This window comes from Pelobates fuscus, chromosome 1 (genome assembly GCF_036172605.1).
Source record: "Pelobates fuscus isolate aPelFus1 chromosome 1, aPelFus1.pri, whole genome shotgun sequence".
Taxonomy (NCBI): Eukaryota; Metazoa; Chordata; class Amphibia; order Anura; family Pelobatidae; genus Pelobates; species Pelobates fuscus.
Window position 1 is genome coordinate 34,280,846 of NC_086317.1, and position 20,006 is coordinate 34,300,851.

A 20,006-nucleotide genomic window follows, 5' to 3' on the forward strand; every position below is an offset into this window, starting at 1 on the left:
GTGGTCCTTAAACCCCCCCCCCCTTAGTGGTCCTTAAACCCCCCCCCCCTTAGTGGTCCTTAACCCCCCCCCTTAGTGGTCCTTAAAACCCCCCCCCCCCTTAGTGGTCCTTAAACCCCCCCTCCCCCTTAGTGGTCCTTACCCTCCCCTCCTGCCCATGTAGCGTGGCCGGGCGGCGCGGAACGCGGGACAGGAACCTTTGTTTCCTGTACCCGGCCGCCGGCGGAATCACAGGAAATGCTCACTGAGTGAGCATTTCCTGTCATTCCGCCGGCGGCGGGTACAGGAAAAAAAGGTTCCTGTCCCGCGTTCCGCGCCGCCCGGCCACTCTACATGGAGAGACCGGCAGGAGGGAGCGCTCTGCGCTTCCCTCCTGCCGGTCATAAACCCGGCCGCCCTCCATGCAGCAGTGCTGCGCCGCCTGGGGCTTGCTAAAGCGCTCAGGCGGCGCAGCATGAGGAGGCGCAGCGGGGACAGGGATCCGGCGCCCCCTGGTAAGTTGCGCCCTAGGCGGCTGCCTAGGTCGCCTTACAGGTGGCGCCGGCCCTGATCTTATCATACCTTGTGATTAAACTCAATGATACTGATTCTGAAAGCATTTTGCTGCACCGACTACAGTCTGTTAAAAATTACATTGGGGGATCAAAGTGATCTGAAAAACTTCCTTTATTTTTATTCTATAATCTGTTCATATTTATGAAATTGTTCTACAAATGGTCTAAAAAAATCAAATCCTGCCATTTTTCACAGAAAAGTAAATTTCAGAAAAGAAGCCCATATTTATAGTGGAGGGGTAAAAAAGGCAAGTGAAACAAAACACTTGTCTGGCACAATGGCATTCATTCAAAAATAAATAATACTACTTCTATAAAACTACCACAACAAGAGGACATAGTCTTAAATTAGAGGGGCAAAGGTTTAAAAATAATATCAGGAAGTATTACTTTACTGAGAGGGTAGTGGATGCAGGGGCGGGCTGGGCCGGGGGGCAGGGAGGCAATTGCCCCCCAGGCCGCCCGAAATTCTTTTAGGACTGGCCTCGGTGGGCCGGCCCTTTAAATGCTGCAGCCGCCTGAGCAGAGCGCTCAGACGGCTGCAGCAGCTTCTCCCCTCCCTCCCCTCCCCTGTAGCGTGGCCGAGCTGCTTTCCGGTCCGTGGTCCCAGCCGGAGTGATGGGAAGGTGCACACTGAGTGTGCACTTCCTGTCAGTCCGGCCGGTTACAGGAAACAGAAACTCCTGTTCCGCGCGGAGTTTCTGTTTCCTGTAACCGGCCGGACTGACAGGAAGTGCACACTGAGCGTGCACCTTCCCATCACTCCGGCCGGGACCACGGACCGGAAAGCAGCTCGGCCACGCTACAGGGGAGGGGGTAAGAAGAGGGGAGGGAGGGGGTGAATAAGAAGAGGGGAGAGGGTGGGGTGAATAAGAAGAGGGGAGAGGGTGGGGGGAATAAGAAGAGGGGAGAGGGTGGGGGGAATAAGAAGAGGGGAGAGGGTGGGGGAATAAGAAGAGGGGAGAGGGTGGGGGGGATAAGAAGAGGGGAGAGGATAAGAAGAGGGGGGGTTAAGAAGAGAGGAGAGGGGGGATAAGAAGGGGGGGAATAAGAAGAGGGGAGGGGGGGTAATAAGAGGGGAGGGGGGTAATAAGAGGGGAGGGGGGTAAGAAGAGGGGAGGGAGGGTAAGAAGAGGGGGGCAATAAGAGGGGAGGGGGGGTAAGAAGAGGGGGGGTAAGAAGAGGGGGGAGGGGAGAGGGGGGAATAAGAAGAGGGGAGGGGGGGAATAAGAAGAGGGGGGAATAAGAAGAGGGGGGAATAAGAAGAGGGGAGGAATAAGAAGAGGGGAGGGGGGAGTAAGAAGAGGGGAGGGGGGAGAGTAAGAAGAGGGGAGGAGAGGGGAGGAGAGGGGGGTAAGAGGGGATGGGGGAGTAAGAGGGGAGGGGAGGGGGAGTAAGAGGGGAGGGGGGAGTAAGAGGAGGGGAGGGGGAGAGTAAGAGGAGGGGAGGGGGAAGTAAGGAGAGGGAGAGGGGAGGGGGGAATAAGAAGAGGGGGGGAATAAGAAGAGGGGGGAATAAGAAGAGGGGAGGAATAAGAAGAGGGGAGGGGGGAGTAAGAAGAGGGGAGGGGGGAGAGTAAGAAGAGGGGAGGAGAGGGGAGGAGAGGGGGGAGTAAGAGGGGAGGGGGGAGTAAGAGGGGAGGGGAGGGGGAGTAAGAGGGGAGGGGAGTAAGAGGAGGGGAGGGGGAGAGTAAGAGGAGGGGAGGGGGAAGAAAGAGGAGGGGAGGGGAAAAGGAAGTAGAGGAGAGGGAGGGGGGAGTAAGAAGAGGGGAGCGGGGGTAGGAGGAAGGGGAGGGGGTAAGAAGAGAGGAGGGGGAGTAAGAGGGGAGGGGGTAAGAAGAGAGGGAGGGGGGAGTAAGAAGAAGAGAGGGAGGGGGGGTAAGAAGAGAGGGAGGGGGGGTAAGAAGAGAGGGAGGGGGAGTAGGGAGAGGGGGAGGGGGGAGTAAGGAGAGGGGGCAGTAAGAAGGAGGGGAGATAAGAAAAAGGGGGAGAAAAGAGGGGAGGGGGAATAGAAGAGGGGGAGGGGGGAGTAAGAAGGAGGGGAGATACGAAAAAGAAGAGGGGGAGTAAGAAGGAGGGGAGATACGAAAAAGAAGAGGGGGAGTAAGAAGGAGGGGAGATACGAAAAAGAAGAGGGGGAGTAAGAAGGAGGGGAGATAAGAAAAAGAGGGGGGTAAGAAGAAGAAGGGGAAGTAAGAAGAAGAGAGGGGAGGGGTAGTAAGAAGAAGAGAGGGGGAGTAAGAAGGGAGAGGGAGGGGGAGTAGGGAGAGGGGGAGGGGGGAGTAAGAAGGAGGGGAGATAAGAAAAAGAAGGGGGGAGTAAGAAGAGGGGGAGTAAGAAGGAGGGGAGATAAGAAAAAGAGGGGGGTAAGAAGAAGAAGGGGAAGTAAGAAGAAGAGGGGGAAGGGGAGTAAGAAGAGGGGGGAGTAAGAAGGAGGGGAGATAAGAAAAAGAGGGGGGAAGGGGGGGAGTAAGAAGGAGGGTAGATAAGAAGAAGGGGGGGGTAAGAAGAAGAGGGGGGTAAGAAGAAGAGGGGGGTAAGAAGAAGAGGGGGTAAGAAGAAGAGGGGGGTAAGAAGAAGGGGAGGTAAGAAGAAGGGGGGGTGTAAGAAGAAGAAGAAGAAGGGGGAGTAAGAAGAAGTAGGAGGGTTAAGAAGCTCGAAGGGACAGCTCTATAGGACAGGGGGCAAGACAGGGAGCTCTTTCACACTATGCGCACACACACACACACACACACAATGCATCCCTATACATACACAGAAACACACAATGCATCCCTATACATACACAGAAACACAACATGCTTCCCTTACACACAGAGAAACACACAATGCATCCATTACACACACACACACAATGCAACCCCCACGCAAAGACAATGCATCCTTTGCACACATACACAGAAACAGACAATGCAAACACACACACACACTGCTTTTCTTACATACACACAGAAACACAATGCATCTCTTACACTCAATGCACACACATACAGACACACACCTTGCATCCCTTATGCATACAAACACAGATTCACACAATGCATCCCTTACACACAACCAGAAACACATAATACATCCCTTATACACAAATACACACTGCATCACCTGCACAAACTGGTATCCCTATAAACTACATACCATAAGCACACATATTAGATCCTCTACAATAACTCATAACACATCCCCTACACACTCCACTCCCTGTGAGCGAACTCATGGGTGGGTGGAACATATAAGTGGACTTATGAGTGGGCCTTATGGGCATACTCACCGTCAGGCCCTGGGGCCCAGACCTTGAGCTGTGTAAGAGGCCCCCAAAAAATGGAGCTGCTTCTAATTCTCCCAGAACATTGAATTTTGTGACCACAGTTGCAAACAGCCTCCAGAGATCCTGTTCTACACCAGACCAGTGGAGCCAAACTGCAGCTCATCATCATCCTCATCTAATTGTAAGTAGGCAATCTAGTATATTATTAGTGACACTAATCTATAATTTACCTCACATTAAAGGGACACTATAGCTTAATGAAGTGGTTGTGGTGTCTAAAGCTGGTCCCTGCAGGCTTTTTAATGTAAACACACACTGTGTGCAGCACTGGCGTTAGTTCATATGGCAGATCATATGGGTGGGGCATTGTGATGTCACATGGGGGGGCGGCAAATTTATATTTTGTCTAGGGCGTCAAAAATCCTTGCACCGGCTCTGATCCTGGGCAGGTGCACCAGTCTACTGGTGACCCACAGGAGGGGAGTTCACTGATTGCACTGCACTCTCCTCCTGCCCAGACCCGTCTTAACCGCAGTGCAAGTGCCCTCTGCCCTCTGCCCCTAATTTACAGTGGCTCACACTCACAACAAGCAGTGCCTGGAGCCCTTTGCAGAGACGGAAACAAAGAGGTTCTGCGGCAGCTGGCCGTCCTGCAAGCATTACATTAAACAGCTGTTCCCCATGCAGCCACAGGTGGCCTTGTGCTGGGAGACTGTGATTACTCTTCCCTTCCTCCCAGCCTACAGAGCAGCGCATGGGGGAGAGAGAGGAGGAGGCATGATTTAATCTTACAATAAATCCTCTAAGCAAACCTTTATAAATTTGGGGGGATCAGCTCTGTTTCCACAGTTTATTGGTGTCTGATGTCTGTATTAATATTGAGGGATGTCTAAGTAGTAACGTCAGTGTGTGTCAGCAGGGCCAGCCCTTGGGGTGGGCAAGCTGTGCGGTCACGCAGGGTGCCATGACAACAGAGGCACCCGGCGGCCAACACAGCTCACAAGTTGGGTACACCAGCATATTTAATTTAAACGATTCGCTGGTGGTCCACTGGTGCGCACCAGCAGTAGGTGCAGTCAGATCATATCCTCTCCCTCGTGGTTCCAGCGCTCAGTTAGTGAGTCAGAGCACAGGCTCAGAGATTCTCAGCCTGTGCTCTGACAACATTGAAAGTCAGAGCCGTGAAGGAGCGGGTATGGCAAAGAGCTACTGATTAGCATAACATCAATATCCGTTATAAAGCCAGAAAAAGGTGGGCATGGATGGTGAACTGATTTGGTGGCGCAATGGGCCACTTGACTGGTTTTGCCCCCCAGGCCTAAGGCTGCCAGCCCTCCCCTGAGTGGATGCATGGAATAGCCTTCCAGCTGAAGTGGTAGAGATTAACACAGTAAAGGAGTTTAAGCATGCGTGGGATAGGCATAAGGCTATCCTAACTATAAGATAAGGCCAGGGACTAATGGAAGTATTTAGAAAACTGGGCAGACTAGATGGGCCGAGTGGTTCTTATCTGAGCATTTCAAGCATTTAAAACCAATTTAACAAGCAAGCCGAAGCACTCAGAAATTCACTGGGGTATAAATGTCCCTGTCTGCCCAGCCAATCGTTCTTATGGGCCATAGGGTCTATGTGCAATGTGTCTGTAGAATAGACAGGCTCTCCAACTTTCCCTATTTAGAAAGTACAGTCCCTGTTTTGGGTTAAAATACCTCTTTTCTATCCTAATGTTCCTATTTTCTAGGAGCTCCATATTACCAATGCAGTCATGCTCTCCCAACCACAAGAGAACAGGAACTCAAATTCAGATTCTATAATTGTGCTCAATGTAAATTCCGACTCCACAGTGATGAAGCCCCTAATATTGATGTGACATCACCTATAGAGTTCTTGCACCATAAACACTACCATCAGCTCTACTGGTCTGGCATTTGGAATATCCCTCTATTTAAAAAAAAAATAATCATCGTAAAACACAGCAAGATTGTTAGACAATACCCTGTAATGACTTGGTAACGAAAGAGTTAAAGATCGTCAGCGATAATTACAGTATTATTATAGTATGTAATCTGAAACTGTTTCTTCTTCTTCACCACAAAGATAAAGCTGTTTAATCTACACCGGACTTTACAACGCGATTTCCTTCTGCTTGTTACAATCTGTAACCAATCCATTGCATTGGGTGCCCCACCGATAGGCCTGGGTAGCAGCTTCATCTGTGGTTATAAATAGTGCAAGTGATGCTTATTCGTGGTCAGTGGCATACTATCGCACGCCACTTACATTTCTCTCTGTGAATGAAATAGCTTTGTGGTATTATCTCCGAGCAAAGCCTCAACGAAAAAACCCACAGCATAGATTTCTTACACATAGTAACTGACAGATTACTGTCTTAAATGTAATTTGCAGAGCAAACACTGATAGATCCCTATCTCAGCTGTATCTGCAAGCAGGGCAAAATGTTTATATGTTACTATGTGTTCTATTACATTTTATTTGATAGCATTTCATTTTCAGGCCTCATTCGCATTAACTCAAAGAATCCTGCCCATCACTCTCAGCCTATCACTGCACTGCAGAAATGTAAATTCAACAAAGTCAATTGGACTGAGGAGGGGGTCTCTGGGGGGCTGGGAGTAGTCCCAGGTTTTGTCAAGTCATTCCAAAACAATTTGACAAAGACCTATAGCACTGCATACGCAGGTTCTTCAATACACCATAAACACTCAATTAAGCTGTAACAGGTAATAACCAATGTTTAATTTAAAGGAGCGTTTTATGCATCATAATTATTGATTAAAATTAAAAGGTGAATTCCTGTTGCCCATTCACCTACACAGCAATATACAATCAGAAAGCTGCCACATATAATACCAGCACCTTGCTGCTCTCAATAGTTGTCCTCATCCTAGAGATATATGATGCTGCCCTTGTCTAAGAGTTTAGGAGAGCCTTCTGTAAGTACAGCAAGTAGAGATATTATGCGGGAGTTGAAGGACATTGTAGTCCTTTCTACTCACTCGATGGTGATGGCACCATGAGGTTTCACTTAAATGTTATCTCATCCCTGACTTCAAAGTGAAGGGACAGACTGGGTACAAGGGTGGGTTGTCATATACCCACTCAATATTATTAGCATTTATAAAGCGACAACTCATCCTCAGATACTACATGCACACAGGTCACACACAATATGTGTGCACAGACACAGTAACACACATATACTAAGTTGAACACACACTTACTTACATCACATACATATAATACACGTTTATAATTACTTACACACATCCACGTTTATAATTACTTACACACATACCCAGTTACAGACACGTTTACAATCACATACATGCATACCTATTTTACACACGTTTTTAATAACATAAACATTTACCCACAAACTCACACAATCTGCATAATGTAAAGACGTTCTTCTGTTTTGTTTTGTTTGTAGTGTATGAGACTGCATGTACTTGACTGGCCAGGCATAGCAGAGAAACAAAAAACAAAACATGAAATATATAACTGCCATGTTATACAGAGTCTCATGAATTCATAGGTCTCAGCATAGCGCCACCTGTGCCCACTCAGCCCCAATGCAAAGGGGTGATAGATACTCTATCAAGCTACACGGTATATGCATTGTGTACGTAGTGAATGTGAAACAAATGGTGTCATGTTAATTAGCAGGAACAGCCAATCATTCGGCAGCAATATACCTATTATAGAATGACACTGGATTGCATCTGTCAAATGCCATCATTTCCTATTTGACTAATTGTTTGAAACTTAATGCAGGACTTTCAATGGGTATTTAAATTGCTGAATATTTGTTTTAATTAGCAGCGTATGCATTCACATTGCTTTTTACTGGCAAGATTTAATATTAATGTTATTGTTTGTTTTTTTCTAATAGGAAAACGACACAAACTATAGTTCACTGGCATGGGGAGCAACGTTGGCATTTATTATTTCTATTATCAGAATGACTGTCAAAAGGCTGGGTATATATACCACCTAAAATACAATGTCAACTCGGTATATATATATATATACACACAGTCACAAGATTAGAGATATATTTATTCATTCTTTATGGATATTTAGCATCAATTAAACATTAGCTATTAGTCATGCTTTTATTAAAAAAAAAAAAAAAAAAAGAGAAAAGAAAACCAACTTAAACCAACTTGCTTTTTTTTATTATTTGCATTTCAGAGCAAGGATGTTCTGGCACAACCTGGCATACAATGCAAATTCTAAGTGTCAGGGAATAGCTGCAAATGATGCACTTACATGGTTATGACAAAGCCAATCACCCAGTCAGATAAATGTGTTTGCATATAGTTTCGAAAGCACTTATTGGGGACAGAAAAAGAGGAAATGTCACTAACCTAAATATGTTGGTTTTGCTTTTAAGAGGAACTGCCATTTCTGGAATATTTGCACAACTCAATAGCAAAAGTTATTTAGTAAAAATCAATCATTATGTTTCCAAGCATGTAAGCCCATAAGAGTGCTTGTAAACAGGGGGAAATACAGGCCAAATAGCATTACATAGGTATGCAGAGTACATTACGTTAGTGTGTTTATGCAGACTAAATCACTTTATGCACATTTTGCTCTGAAAACGAAGGCCCCATTTTAATATTGTTGGATAAGCTTTTAAAATATTCTTTTGAAATATTATAAATATAAAAAAGTATATCATATATTAAAAATATTTAAACATATTGCAAAATGTAAATATTTTTCATAATATTAAATAATTATTTGTCCAAGTTTATCTAAAAATATTAAATCATTTGAACAGTTTATTTCACAATAATAAATGAAGGCCTAGGGCCTTTACTTAATAAGCTTTCTAAATTATTCAATACTGTTAGTTTAACTTTCCAAATGATGTATCTACAAAATTCCAAAAAGGTTTAAAGGGACACTATAGACACCAAAGCAACTTTAGCTTAAGGAAGCAGTTATAGTGTATCGGTCATGCACCTGCAATCTCACTGCTCACTTCTCTGCCTACTGGACCAGCACACAGAATTGCTGTAAAGGTAAGTGTTTTAAACTTACCTCCCCTCACCTTATTAAAGGGGCAATCCATTATCCAAATACAAAAATACATTTTAAAAAATCACTGATTAGTAGATATATCTCCAATGAAAACATGCATGCATTTAATTAAGTGTTTTTTTTCATTGGTTGTACATCTAAAAACAGCTTGCGAAATCTGCAGCCTTTCCATTATAACCCCGCCCACACTTTCTGTGGCTGTCCAATCACAGACTTCCCAATGCAGCTCAATGAGAAGTCTTAATTTATAAAAGTTCTAATATCTATAGAATTCTCATAACATTTCGTACAGTTAAATAATACATAAAGCTTTTCAGTAAGCTACAGTGCTTTAAGGGTCTGGACTGTCCCTTTAAGAGTTTCAATAACAAATGTCACCATGTCATAAATAAGGGTTTTACTTCAAATCCTGTGATTCCCATATTAAAGACTGGAATAATGAGCATTTAGTTACCAAGCTACAGTTGGAGATTACCTGCACAAACTCCGAGCAATAGGCTGTTACAGGGCTGATATTATTCAAAATATAAGCATTTATAAAATTGCCTTAATTTCATTATTTTGGGCATGCCACGGAGTAATTTAAAAAGAAATACTAAATGTATATGCTATCCCTTCAAGTTACAAATTAATGATACAGGTATTTTTTTTATTTTTTTTTTTACAAAAAATACATTTCAGTAATGAATGCTAATACTGACATCATGTAACTTGAATTACCTGGCTCATTTTTACAATTCTCACCTTCCCTAAAATTATGATTTAGAGAAAGCTAGAGGTCTGAATGAATTTAATATGTTTTTAGCTGCAGGTTTTTTTTTTTAGAAATATCAGAAAAATGTATTTGTCACATAGACAGCAATCTCCAACTCATGGTTCGAAATGGGAAGAACTGGAATGCAACTCCCATCATGATGTGGGTTATAGTAGAAGCAGGTGGAATGGTAAAATGTTTTTGTCTGATCGTAGATTTGGCACATGTTTTTATTTATTCAGGTGACATTAAGAAAGAATACAGAGAGTTGTGCTCTCTAAGGAAAACATTTGGGAGATATTTAAAGAGGGACAGACAGAAATAAAGGGAGATAATCAGTTATGCAGGAACCAACTTACTGTAATAAATATAAAAATCCTGTCCTGGTCACTGAGCAGAGGGGCAGCTCACTAGCAATGCAGACTCAGCTCTGCATACATTAAACCCCCTCATCTGTGATGCTCTGTATACAGTGAACCCCCTGATTTGCGATGCTCTGCATACACTGAACATAACGTTCTGCGATGCTCTGCAGAGTGAGCCCCCTGAAATGGAATGCTCTGCATATACTGAACCCAATGTTCTGCGATGCTCTGCATATTCTGAGCCCCCTGATGTGTGATGTTCTGCATACACTAAACCCCGTGACCTTTCCATGAGTATTGAGAACCAGAATTCATCAGCCCAGCCCCCCCGCCCCTTAACACACCTGTTATGCACCCAGTAAGCACCAAAATAATAAGAACACATGGGAATAATGTACACAATCTACATATTAAATACAAAATTAGTATAAAAAATATTAATAATAATAAATAAATAAATAAAAATGTGATTTTATTAAAAATGTCTTTATTAAAAAAAAACTACAATAAAATCTGCATTTTTCGTTCCCTCGCAATGAGTTCAACTGAAATAACAATGTATCCATTCTCCCAGAAATCGCAATAAATGAAAAGATCGCGATCCGTTTATTTCAACAAATTCACGCAATTAGTAAATAGCTATTCAAACAGTCTGTTTATCGGGTAAAAATAGGACACAGTTATTGGTTTCTCTTTTTGTAAGGTAGACAGGTTCAGCAAATGATTGCACAAATTAAAGCATAAATACGTAATAAAACAAACACCGGCAATCAGTATTATACACAAACAGATCCATTTATACACACAGACACACACACACACACACACAAACACACAAACAATGAAAACAAAAATAGAGCGATTGAGAATTATACAATATTTTAATTTGTGTGTTTTCTCAAGAAGGAATAATTCACACTTAAAATATATTCAGATGGTATTGGAAACACATATTTTTAACGACTCAAAAAAAAAAAAAAAAAAAACCGAAATCAAAACAAAAATCCCACAATTGCTGTTCTTACAGTCTGGTTACAATAAAGATAATTATGTATATCAATGAGATTCTCTTATTCGTTAAATCATTAACAGCAGTCTCCCATACACCAGTAAAACACATTGCAGACAGAAACTGGCACAGTATTACAAAATGTATGCGACTGGCATATTATAATATCAACTAAAGAATTATTCTGGTTTTTTTTTTTGTTTTGTTTAATAATTGTTCATTTTTGAAGACTCACATTATATTACCACTGGACGAAAATAAAAATAAAAATTAACCAAGCCACGTCAGAGAAATAACATGTATATAACATGTATCTGCTGCTTCCAAACAATGCTTGAAAGGGTTAAACAGGACATTACAAAGCCAGGCTAGGAGAATCAGTAAAATTAAAATCAAATAGTGTAATAGTAGCTGAATGTATTTTCTTGTTCGTTATTTTTAGTGATTTAATTAGAAGTGATTAAAAATAACGTTTAACCCTTTAAAGGCAAGAGGTCAGCACTTCAAATAGGAAACCCGTAGTGATGCATTATATAGATTATAATTATTATTATTATTATTATTATTATTATTAATTTAGGAAGAGATTTTGTGCTCAGCCTGGTTAGAGCGCGTGTACCCGTTAGGTAAACATTGTTCTTGTACTCTGTAGATAGAATGTGTGTATTTAATCTTGTTTGTTCGTTTTTTTTGTTGTTGTTTGGTTGTTTTTTGTTAATTTTGTTTGATTTTTTTGTATGCTTGTTTTTCTTTTAGAAGATTGCTTAAAGAAATCCGATTATCCGATGTTATAGAGAACATATTGGTGTTAGTATATGTGCCTGCAGGGTGCTTGCCTGGTCTGTGCAAAGTAAGCAGGTCTTAAACCAGAACATGCATTTATGCTTCATGTCCTCTCTGGGCTAGCAGCAGGTCTGTCACTGCCCCCTAGTGTTCAGTGTTAGGACCTCCACTTAATACAGTAGCTAACTGGGGGGAGGGGTGTGCTGGATTGTTTTGTATTTTAATACCTTCTCTCCATTCTCTCTTTCTTTTTCCCCATACATGTTTCCCTTTTGCAACTACTTTTTTTTTTTTTTTAACGTGTATCTTCTTCCTATTCCCTTAATTTTCTTAAAAAAAAAAGGTCTGAGCTTGCTTCATTAGTCTGACTCATTGTCATAAGTGAATAGCCTTGGCTTTCATTTCCTCTAAGAGTCATTATAAAATTCTACACTTCAAAAAGTTAATAAACTTTAAAAAAAGGCTATATCAGTCCTAAACTCCCCCCCCCCTACCCCCCCTCCCCACTTCCCCCTACCCCAACTGAATGTCTTTTTTTTTTATTATTTGTGACATTTAAAAGCATAGTGATCCTATGAACACATCATGATTAGGTCATGGTTTAATGGTAACATTTTAACTCAATGTTTTAAAGTCAGGCTTGTATAGGTTCGTACATATATGTTCTGACACTATAACTACATGCGTCCATTTGATTTTGTCGCATTGACGAAAGAGAGCACATGAATTTATTAGCAATTTGCAAGATAAAAATTATAATAACCATTCAAATCAAAGTATGGTTAGACCTTAATTAGTTAATTTTGTCATGCAGAAAGAGTTGTAATGTCATTAAATTACACTTTCGATGTGCTACGCAATTATTAATTGTGTGTGTCTAACAGGTTCCTTTGATTACATCGTCACAGCACCCTTTGCACCTATGTAGGCTACAAGGGTGTCAGGTTGCATTTAAGAAATGCCAGCAGTAATATTTACTAAACAGTGAGAAATACGAGAGATTTCTCATTATCTTTAGCACTTTGCCAGTTTATTTTTTTAGAGGCAAGAGCTTCTGGTACTAAAGACTTCCTTTCGTATAACTTTTTTTTTTAATTTTTTTGTAATTTAAAGTTTATTTACTTTTTGCAGAGGCAATTAACGTTGGGGAAGGTTGGGGTACAGAAATCGTATAACTTTTTATTTACTCACATTAACCAGGATAACAATATTGCTCCGTTGTACTTTTCAAAATTCAGTTTAGGTCAGTAGCACCAGTACAGCTCTGTTAAATGTTCAATGTCTGGGATACAGAGATGACTAAGTTTGAGGTCAGTGGGGATATTAGTGATACTTTGACTGGTGAAGGACTGGTGAAGGACTGGTGAAGGACAAGTCAATAGCTTTTGGCATCCCATCATTTTGTGTTGACAAATAGTTTGCATTATTAAAACTTAAAAATCCACGTTAGAAAAAACGAATCTCCAGTTAACATGGCTTCCAGTTTCTCTATGTTGTCCTCCTTATGTTTTCAATTTAGTGGCCAACCCACAATATGAAATCTCTCCACATTTTCATTGAACAGAAACCGGGATTCCCTAACCCTTAAAATCTTTACTGTTTGACACTTTGAGATTATTTGTTGGGTACTGAATTATAATTGGGGAATTAATGAACGTACACATATTTGTAAAACCAATACCAAGGTTGTGTCAATATTCCGTAAGTTTGCTATCTTTGTTAACTGGGGTTCCTTTGCGAAATTGTGACCCAGAGATACCTCTCTGTCAGGTATTCTTACTATAAACTTAACTAGCTTAGTCCTGTTCTACTTCCAGCTGTGGGCACATGATTTTGTCTTGTTGCTCACTCTGGCACTGCCAGTGCCAAGGCATGTGAACCATATGTCACAGGTTTAAGGGTGGATGAGAATTCTTGAAAAGTTTTTCTGAAACCCATATAGTTGTGGTTCTCAAACAATTCCGATCTAGTGGGAACAACACGAACTGTTGTGCCCCGAGGATCAGGTTGGAAAACACTGACCAAAAGGGCAAATCGTAGGCTTCTCAGTCATGTTGGCTTATTATCTAGGCCAGCTCTGTGTGGGCTTCTGGTTATTCTGGTCTTGGACTCTATATCTCCCTTATATTGTGGCAAATGAGCAGCTGCAAGCGGAAGAGGAGGAAATTGCATCTAACCAGTAACATGCCAGATGACTAACAGGGCCGGTTCCGGAGATTGCCTGATCCCCCAGAGCTGGCCATTAACCTATGGCTATTGCAGCCATTATGACCATTGCAGCAGGGCATTTAAACAGGCTTGCCAATGGACAATCTGGGCCTGTCATATGCGATGAAGTGTGTTTGTGAATTTAAAAATACTAATAAATAGTTCACAATAAAAAAAAACCAAAAACTTTTGTTCCATGTTTTTGTAAATGTTCAACTGGCTAATATCCAAATTATAAAGAAAAAAAATATTTTAGTATAGAGTTGCATCATTTGACCCTCACACTAGAATTATAATAAGGCCATCAACCTGCTTGGAATGTACGTACATAGATTATTTTATATTATATTTATATGCCTACATTGGTGAGGTTGGGGATGCTGATATTAATAGTTGTTTAGAAATTGTTATACTGGTAATATTTATTAGTTTAACCCCTTAAGGACCAAACTTCAGGAATAAAAGGAAATCATGATCTGTCACACATGTCATGTGTCCTTAATGGGTTAAATTCACCGACCCAACCTCATTCTCTTCTCCCTGGTCCTTCTCAGTGTATTTTCCCTTTTAGACTCACAGCCCAATAAAGATTCAACCTTTACTTCAAATCTCTCACATTGGTCTTCCTTCAATCTCCACAACCCAGTTTGGCTTTGGTATATTTTGCCTATATATTGTTTTGGCAAAATGTGTAAAAGTTGACAATCAATTTGCTATAGTTAACCATTTAGTAAATAACCTTTATACGCACTAATCGTAACACTATATTTTCTACCACAGTATTAGTCCATTGAGGTGCATAAAAAAAAAATTATGCAGTTTCAACGAATTAACAGTTATTATTCTACATATTATTTTTACATTTATCACTTCGCCAGACAATTTAGAAATAACCCAAAAATGCAAGTTTGGCCCATTGTCAACCTTGTTTTGTCCCTTTTACTTGTTTGTCTCATTTACCAATTGTACAACGCTGTATGATATGTTGACGCCATAAAAATAACAATGATAATAATAAAAAGTAGCGGAAAAAATTTGAACATTCACTGATCTTCCAAAAATGGCAAAGACATTAACTTGAGAATAAGACGGAAACAACATTTGGATTCAATTAACAAATCTATATCCGGATATATAAATATATAACTATCTGTGGCTGAGTTGTTTTTGTCCTAATTAAGTCAAAATCTTAAAAACGTGTTTACTTGACACCATATTTTTCTATTACTTTTTTCTCTTGTGTACGAGCGCGTGGGGATTTAATAGTTAAGCAGGTGATGTGATGTTACACAGCATATGGGGTTCTACGGCCTCTCCAATCACCCAGTAATTTGTCACTCAATCAATTTTCCTTTCCTTCCTGCCTTAGGCCCAAGTCAATAATGAATAAAGCAACTGCTAAGTGTCCTACACAGTCACACTGTATAAAGAAGAATGATTTATTCAAAGTATTCACACTAGGACATATCTCTTAAAAACAACAAAGGCTAAATACTAATACACCAAACAACGTATAGATAATGAAAATAAAGGTATTATAGAGAGGTCCAAACTTACAGCATCAGATCCAGCTCTAATATGATACAATGGCATCATCGAGAAATTAGAGAACCTATGAAGAGAGATTAGACCCTGTGGATACATAAATCTAGCAGACTAAATGGAAGGATTAAAGTGAAATAAGTGAAATTAGCAACAACAACAACAAAAATGCTGGTCTGATGATCTGAAGATTTGAAATTACCTTGATTCCTGATTCTCAAAACTCATAGGGAGAATTATATGTAGACAGTCTTACAGGCACCCATAATGGGCCATCAGCCTAGACCAGGGGTAGGCAAACTTCAGCACTCCAGATCTTGTGGACTATATCTCCCATAACGCTTGTACAGCCATAAAACTGGCAAAGCATCAAGGGAGATGTAGTCCACAATATCTGGAGTGCTGAAATCTGCGTACCCCTGTCCTGGGGGATATTCTCACTAGACGGGGTTAACACGCAAGATGTTTTAAATGAGGCCATGACATCATTGATGTTTTAAATGAGGCCATGACATCATTGATATTAAGACATATACGTCTAGACTCCAGGGTCAGTGTATTAGATGGTTGCAATGAAAGCCAATATATTTAATAGTCATTACTTGGATCACATAAAAATCCAAAATTATTTGGGCGTGTATCCCCAATCTATTTGTGAGTTTGTATTTTCTACTTTATTAATTGATCTATTAATACCTTCTTTTAATTACATGTATCATGTATGCAAAATGTGTATTTTCAACCCATTTGCAACAATGCCACGTACCTTCCAACATTTTAAGCAGACAACTAGGGGCACTTTAATTTTAGGGGTGTGAGTGAGGGTTTGGCTAGGGGCCAGGTTATTTAAAAAAATTTAGGATGACTTCCTAATAACATTTTATACAACTAAAATGTAATTTGGAACCAATTTTCCAAACACATTTATTGTAGTTTAAAGACACATTACTGTGAGTATTATTGCTTAGGAGCTCTGTGATACTGTGAGTATTATTGCCGTAGAGCTCTGTTATACAATAAGACACACCATCAATATGGAGCTCCCAGAAAAGAGGGACATTGGGATAGAAAAGTGGGACAGAGGGATATGGGTCTCATAGTTTTTAGATTTGACAAAAAAAACAACAACTTTGATATATATTCTAAACTCTGACTTGCAGTGAAGTGGATAGCTTATAGTTACATTTTGGCCAGAGAGCTGAATAAAACATTTCTCTAACTCTGCTACTTGGTCCCAAATCAGGATTTTCAAACTTTAACGCCTCCCTCTCCACCAGATTTTAAGGAACTACAACTTCTCAAAATATTTGAATTTAATATATGGGCAGATAATTATGGGATTTGTAGTCCAACAAAATATAGGCACAACACTGGTCTAAATGTTGTAGCTCAGATTGCAACGCACCGCAATTACTGTTTAGTGAATAAATCCCTTAACATATCACTGGTGCAACAAAAAGGAATATTTTATTTTAAGGAAATTTAAGGGAAAAAAAATGTTTTGCTTGTGTTGCCATAGCTTTACCTGCAAGATAGGAGGTACATTGGTATTAATAGGCCATCCTGCAAGTTTACATAAAACTTGATTCATAAACTTTAGGTTTCCACCTCTTTTGTTTTTTGGGGGGGTCACCAAGATCAAGTTTTCAGCAAAGTTTTTAAGGTGGATCAGTGAGCAGAAACATTTAATTGGGCTCCCATGTTAATATATATTCATGTACAGATGAGCATGATGCGACATGTAGATCATAAGAGCCAGCGTGCCAAACCTTAGCCATCAACGTGCTAGACCAGAGCTAAATATCAGGCTTCCTATGAAATACAGCCTGCATAGCCACTCATCTCATCTCCCCTGCCGGGTTCTTAGGAAGTGAACCCCTGGAATGTTAAAATCATGCTATAAAATAAACTTTTAAAAAAAAAATATTAAGCGGAGCACAAACCTATTCCAGAGTGCAGTTTAAAACCTTCATCTCAGGGAGTAATAAATGCTGTGTTATCAGCGTACCCTCACTCACACTGTATAGAACAGAGACTTTACTCACTCAGTATAGAAAGGCAGTTCCCTATATAACACATTGACTTTAAGGGACATTAAAACATTTCACGCCATATTGCACTGGTGGCTTCCCCCAGGCACCTGGTGAAGTGTGCTAGCAGTTAAATCGAATTATACAGCCGGGTCCCAGTAAGAGCCACCCTTTTGTGAGCAGCGCGGCGCTGACACAGGGCTGACATCTTGTGGTCGCCCGGCAGTCGCAGCGTGTCCTCGCACCCAAGGCATTCCACTGACACCCGCCCAGTCACAGTAGCTGTGGGAGGGGGGGCGGTGCAGACCTGCTGCCAGCAGCTCCCGGGACGCGAGCCACGCCCTGACTCAGACCGGAAAGCTCTGTCATTGGCTAAACCGCTCCCCTATGCAAATGAGCCCGGGGGGAATGACATTCCACCGGACTCTTACTGTAAAAGCGAATTTATTTCCAGTCAATCTCATTCATAGACCAGAGAGGAGGACACATCACTGCTGGTCCAGGCTGCAGGAAACTAAATAGCTCAATCAGGAAGTAACTCAACTACTTCAAGACACATTCTCTCCTCATGCTTGCTTTTATTTTATTTTATTTATTTTTGTATTCATTATTTTTGTTCTACTTGTGATAGCATGAAGCTTCCAAGCTTGCTACAACTTGACATGTGCTGATGAGAGGGGGCAGGAAGCTATGCCAGATCCACCTGATAGGACCCAGCATCAGAGGAGTTAACTGTCTGTACACACACTAAAAAAAAAGAGAAAAAGAAACTCAGGTTGAGTCAACAGCTCATTGTTTAGGATTTGGTTTTATTGTGTGTACCCATGATCTACCCAGAAAACCACAGAACAAGCCACAAGTTCAACCAAGAAGCACTCTCCACAGCCCACTCCACCTCCATGGGAAGCCACTAGTTGGGATGAGGAGCAAGTCCTGTACCCTTTGTATAGAGAGGTGTCCACAGCCACCCAACTCAAAGCAATTGGAAACACACAGGAGAAAAACTACTGAAAACTGATCTTATCTCCCTGTCTGTCTTTATACAGCTTGTACTGGATTTTTTATTTTTTTATTTTTGTGCTGTGTTAGAGCTATGTGTCAATCTTTGATGAATTGAATATTCCTTGTGATTGGAAACCCACACCTCTCCCACCACAGCAGATAGCTCCTCACACCCAGAAAGGGGGGGGGGGATCTGTTTGTTGCAGAGGGTTAAAGGGGGCTACAAACACCCTTATTATTCTCGGAAGAAGACACGAATGTATTTTGTGTTTTATTGGGACTTTAGAAAAATAACTTGGAAGAAAAAACTCACCGGATGGTAGTCCTGTTGAGGGTATCAGGGTAAATGGGACTGTGAGATAAACAAGAAGTGAATATTAAAAAGTTTGGGGGAAGAATTGCTCAATCAGAGCCGTGAGACTGTAGGGAGTTGTTGCATTGCTTAGAATCTTGCCTGTTGATACATTGTTGCCGGTCCTGCTGGGGCACACGGGGCTGTTGTCTCTGAGCCCCTGGTCACATTTGGACTCATTATTTTTTAGGTTCTGACCCCATTATAGACATACGTTTTCATTCACAAGGCTTGTTGTGATGCGTATCCCCGTAGATACCAGCACCAGCCGCCGCTTCACGCCGCCCTCCACCACTCTGAGCCCGGGGAAGATGAACGAGCCACTGACGCTGAGCGGCCCGGACAGCAGCGCCGCCCTGGTGGGCAAACTGAGAAATGCAGACCGGAACATGGTAGAAGTCTTATCTGACCATCCTGGAGAATTAGTCCGTACAGACAGCCCCAACTTCCTCTGCTCGGTGCTGCCCACCCACTGGAGGTGCAACAAGACCTTACCTATTGCCTTTAAGGTAAGACATGTTCTGTTCAACCTGGTGGCACATAGTCAATGCATGCATGTCCCTATTTAAATATCTTTATATGTGTGTGTGTTTGTGTGTCTCTGGATATATCCTGGCAATACTGAAGGGTTTAAGACCAGTATGGGGTGGGTGGGGAAGAGAGGGGGGTCTAAGGCTCTATTTACTAAATTCAGAATTGTAGCAAATTAGAATCCAAAGTATTAATTTACTAAACAACGAATTGTAGCAAATTAAAATTCGAATTGGAACGTTTAGGCCAAATTAAATGTTTGGGGACAATTCTCCATCTGTGCTATATTCACAGATTGTCTGTTTTGGCTTAATTTTTTCCATTCACATTTAGATTCAATGCAATTCCAAGATAAGTGGATTGCCCTGTAAAAATGGCAAAAGTACATAAACAGCTGATTTAGAGAAATTCCCCAACCCAGCTATAGTCACATGGCTGTTTTACCCCCCTAAACGTTCAGTACAGTTCAGTTTTTAGTGAATATACCCAATGAGGTATATTCATTAGTTACCAAACTGTAATGAATTAAAGACCAA

The 20,006-nt window shown here is 41.3% G+C and overlaps 1 protein-coding gene across 2 annotated transcripts in view; it reads left to right on the forward strand.

Moving 5' to 3' along the window:
* Positions 1-18,069: 18,069 nt before the first annotated feature.
* RUNX1 (RUNX family transcription factor 1) overlaps positions 18,070-20,006 on the forward strand; it is an 88,769-nt gene continuing 86,832 nt past the window's right edge. For both annotated transcript variants that reach the window (XM_063447473.1, XM_063447482.1), the window contains exon 1: positions 18,070-19,448. In XM_063447473.1, the coding sequence (XP_063303543.1) occupies positions 19,179-19,448 (270 nt within the window). In that variant the 5' untranslated portion in view covers positions 18,070-19,178. The remainder of the gene's footprint in view (positions 19,449-20,006) is intronic.